This window comes from Lycium ferocissimum, chromosome 7 (genome assembly GCF_029784015.1).
Source record: "Lycium ferocissimum isolate CSIRO_LF1 chromosome 7, AGI_CSIRO_Lferr_CH_V1, whole genome shotgun sequence".
Taxonomy (NCBI): Eukaryota; Viridiplantae; Streptophyta; class Magnoliopsida; order Solanales; family Solanaceae; genus Lycium; species Lycium ferocissimum.
The window spans coordinates 52,417,891-52,421,366 of NC_081348.1; the positions used below are offsets into that span (position 1 = coordinate 52,417,891).

General features: G+C 37.2%; 1 protein-coding gene across 1 annotated transcript; it reads left to right on the plus strand.

The window, feature by feature from the left end:
• Positions 1–1,679: 1,679 nt before the first annotated feature.
• Positions 1,680–3,121, plus strand: LOC132062314 (receptor-like protein 18). The gene is made up of 2 exons (XM_059454907.1): positions 1,680–2,711; positions 3,116–3,121. Exons 1-2 carry the CDS (start codon positions 1,680–1,682, stop codon positions 3,119–3,121), a joined length of 1,038 nt encoding a protein of 345 aa, XP_059310890.1.
• The last annotated feature ends 355 nt before the right edge of the window (positions 3,122–3,476 follow it).

A 3,476-nucleotide genomic window follows, 5' to 3' on the forward strand; every position in this document is an offset into this window, starting at 1 on the left:
CGAGAAGCTATATGACATTTAGGAAACTTCGCTTTCTTTCATTCTCTCGTGCGTCATTATTCAGAATTGTATCCAGTCGATTCCAATTGGTATATGAACTTTCTTATCCTAATCACCCATGGAGGGTGGAAACTTGTCCTCGAATTCTTATGCGAATGGTTGATTTATGACGTGTTGTGGTATGGTACGAGATGTGTTATTTTGATTCGGACATGTGATCAAGTTCAGTCTCTAATTATGGCCCAAGGATTAGATTGTGTGGAGTCACGATTAGACTCAGTTGTCGTGTGAAGTAGCAATTAGACTCGTTTATTGTGGGAGTTCGTGAGAAAAGGGAAAGATAGTTCAGAGGGTTACATGATTTCCATGCTTCAATGTTGGGTGCTCGGAAGTAACAAAGTGCATTGATGGCTTAACAATAGTGGTTCTCTCAATAATATGATCGATTTGGGAAAAGCTTCAGATTCATCAAAGCATTATGGCGGTGTGCACTGCTCGGGTGTACCAATAGCTAGTGGACGATTCCTCAACGGCAGGGTATTAGATGTTGGGTAGGTAAGGACAAGTGGGAGTTTAGTAAGGATCATCGAATTAGGGCAAACGTATTGTGATCGTGGGTAATAATAAAGGGAAGTTGAGAATAAGGACATGAAGGAAGACTTTTGCGGGAAAAGCTGCATAGCTAAGCAAGACTTCATAGGTATCATTCGATATGAGTACTTTTTATGATATTGGGAAAATTTGGTATCCGACATGGTTGTCAGATAAGGCCGCAATTGATGCGAGGGTCAATTTCGTGTTCTGTGATGAAAGGTCGTGGGGTTCAAGCATTTACGTAATGGTACCGATGGAAGTGGTCGTTTGAGTTATGGTTATGTGGAGTATTGAATCTTATGAAAATAATTAGGGATGGTTTGATAACGGTCATACTTACATGTTCACGTGATATCTCAGGGATATGGTACTAAAAGTCATTCTTGAGATAAGCTCTTTGATGTTATAAGACCACTCTGTTATTAAGTGAATGCTATGGGCACATCGTTGATCAAGAATTTGACTGGGTTGTAGACTTCTGAGGAGCTATTAATAGACTGATAGAAATGACTTCAATTATGGCTGAATGCTGCACAGGCATCTTTGGTGAGCTGCCTGATTCAATTGGCACCTTGAGTTCCTTGAATAGCTTGAACCTCCATGAATGTGACTTCTCTGGTTCAATTCCTGATTCCATTGGTAACCTAACCCAAATTAGGAAGTTATATTTAGGTTATAATAATTTCACTGGCCATAAACCTTCAACAATCTCTAAACTGAAGCATCTCAGATTTTTAGATCTTTCATCTACGTCCCTTAGAGGCGAAATTCCCAATGTTTTCTCTAACCTCCAAGAGCTAGAGCGATTGTATTTGTCTAGCAACTCACTGAATGGCACAATACCCTCTTGGGTTAAGTTGAGTCTCCATCATAATCAATTAAATAGAGTGGATGATGAGCTCAAAACAAACCTAGCATTAGAGATTTTGGATTTATGTCATAATCAACTCAGTGATCCTTTTCTTCAATCACTTGAGAATCTCATTAACCTAATCTTCCTTGACCTCTTATAAAATAACATGGATGCGGGAATAAATATCAATTTTCCTAGCCTAGAAAGGTTGTTATTATCATCTTGTGAACTGATGGATTTTCCACACTTATTGAGAAATTTAAAGAACCTTTCTAGGCTAGATCTTTCTAACAATAAGATTCATGGTCCAATCCCTAACTGGTTAATCAGCATAAGGTGGGACTCATTGGAGTTCCTAAACCTTTCTCATAATTCACTTACAGGACACATAGAACAACTTTATTACCCTAATCTAAAGTTTCTTGATCTTAAATTTAACTTCCTTCAGGGTCAGCTACCTTCTTCTATTTGTAAGTTGAAGAACCCTACATTACTGGATTTATCACACAATAATTTTAGTGAATCAATTCCATATTGCTTGGGAAGCATGACTTGGCTAACGGTGCTCGACTTAAGAAGGAACAATTTTAGTAGGAGTCTTCCACCGTTATGTACTCAAAGCACTTCGTTGTATACCATTTCCTTGAATGGTAATCAATTTAAAGGACCTATCCCCTTGTCATTGCTCAACTGTACTGATTTAGAAGTCCTTGATATGGGTAATAACGCTATAAATGTCACATTTCCAGCTTGGCTGGGAACTCTTGAAGAGCTGCAAGTTCTTATAGTAAAGTTGAACAAGTTCCATGGACCTATAAGTATTAGGCAGAAGTTTTGCTTTCCCAAGTTGCGGGTTTTCGATCTCTCTCATAATGAGTTCAGTGGCTTACTACCTTCAGAAGTTTTTCAAAACTTCAAAGCAATGACAAAAAATGGCACAAACAAAGGCAGCATCAGATATATGAAACTACAATTTACTGGTTCATTTAGTGACTCAATAATGTATAAGGATTCTATAAGGTTGGAGATCAAAGACCAAGAAATTGAGCTAGAAAGAATCCCCACAATTATGACAACAATAGATCTCTCAAGCAACCATTTTGAAGGTGTGATTCCAAAAACACTAAAGGATCTTGGCTCACTTAGGCTACTCAATTTATGCCGTAACAATCTCAGAGGTGATATTCCATTGGAAATGGGGCAATTGAATAGGCTTGACGGGCTAGATCTCTCTTGGAATTGGCTCACTGGAATGATTCCACAGGTATTGACATGTCTACAATTTCTAGCAAAGTTAAACCTCTCTCAAAATCTTCTTGTTGGTCGCATTCCTCAAGGTCTACAATTGATAACGTCCAAATCTACTCCTCAAAGAGAAAGTGTACACGGTCGTCGCAATATAATTTACCTAACTATAAGTCGGGGTCGATCCCACAGGGAACAATATACTAGGCGATTTAAACAAGTAAGGAATTATCACTTTCTACGCTAAGCCAAACACTTTTTCAATATTGATTTTTTGGTTTAACAACTAATAAAGATAAACTAATCTAGAAAGCAAATAAAATAATCAATGGCCACAAGTATGGGTACAAAGGAAATTATGCTCAAGTAACGATCCAATGTATTTCATGATTTTATAACTAAGAGTGAGTTTATGCTAATTAGATATGATCGCTAAAATCTCATCAAAAGTCTCACCAAATCAATGAATTTCACTCTAAGCTTTCTCAAGCCTTAGAGTGTGATTTTAAGCACAATCACTATAATCTCAAGTATCTTTCCTATCTCTAGCTCAAGTTATTAGATGGGATTTAATGACCCAAATTCTTGTTAATTAATCTTTCCCAACCTCAATCTTCTCTCTCAAGCTCAAATCGAAGTAACGGGCGGGGTCTTAGGGATAGCTAATCCCTTAAGAAACATTAAAGAACAAGATTAATTAAAACAACATTAACCCACTTCATTAGCAATAAAAATCATTCAATACATAATCAAAACAAGAGTTTCATCCAACACTTTAATCATA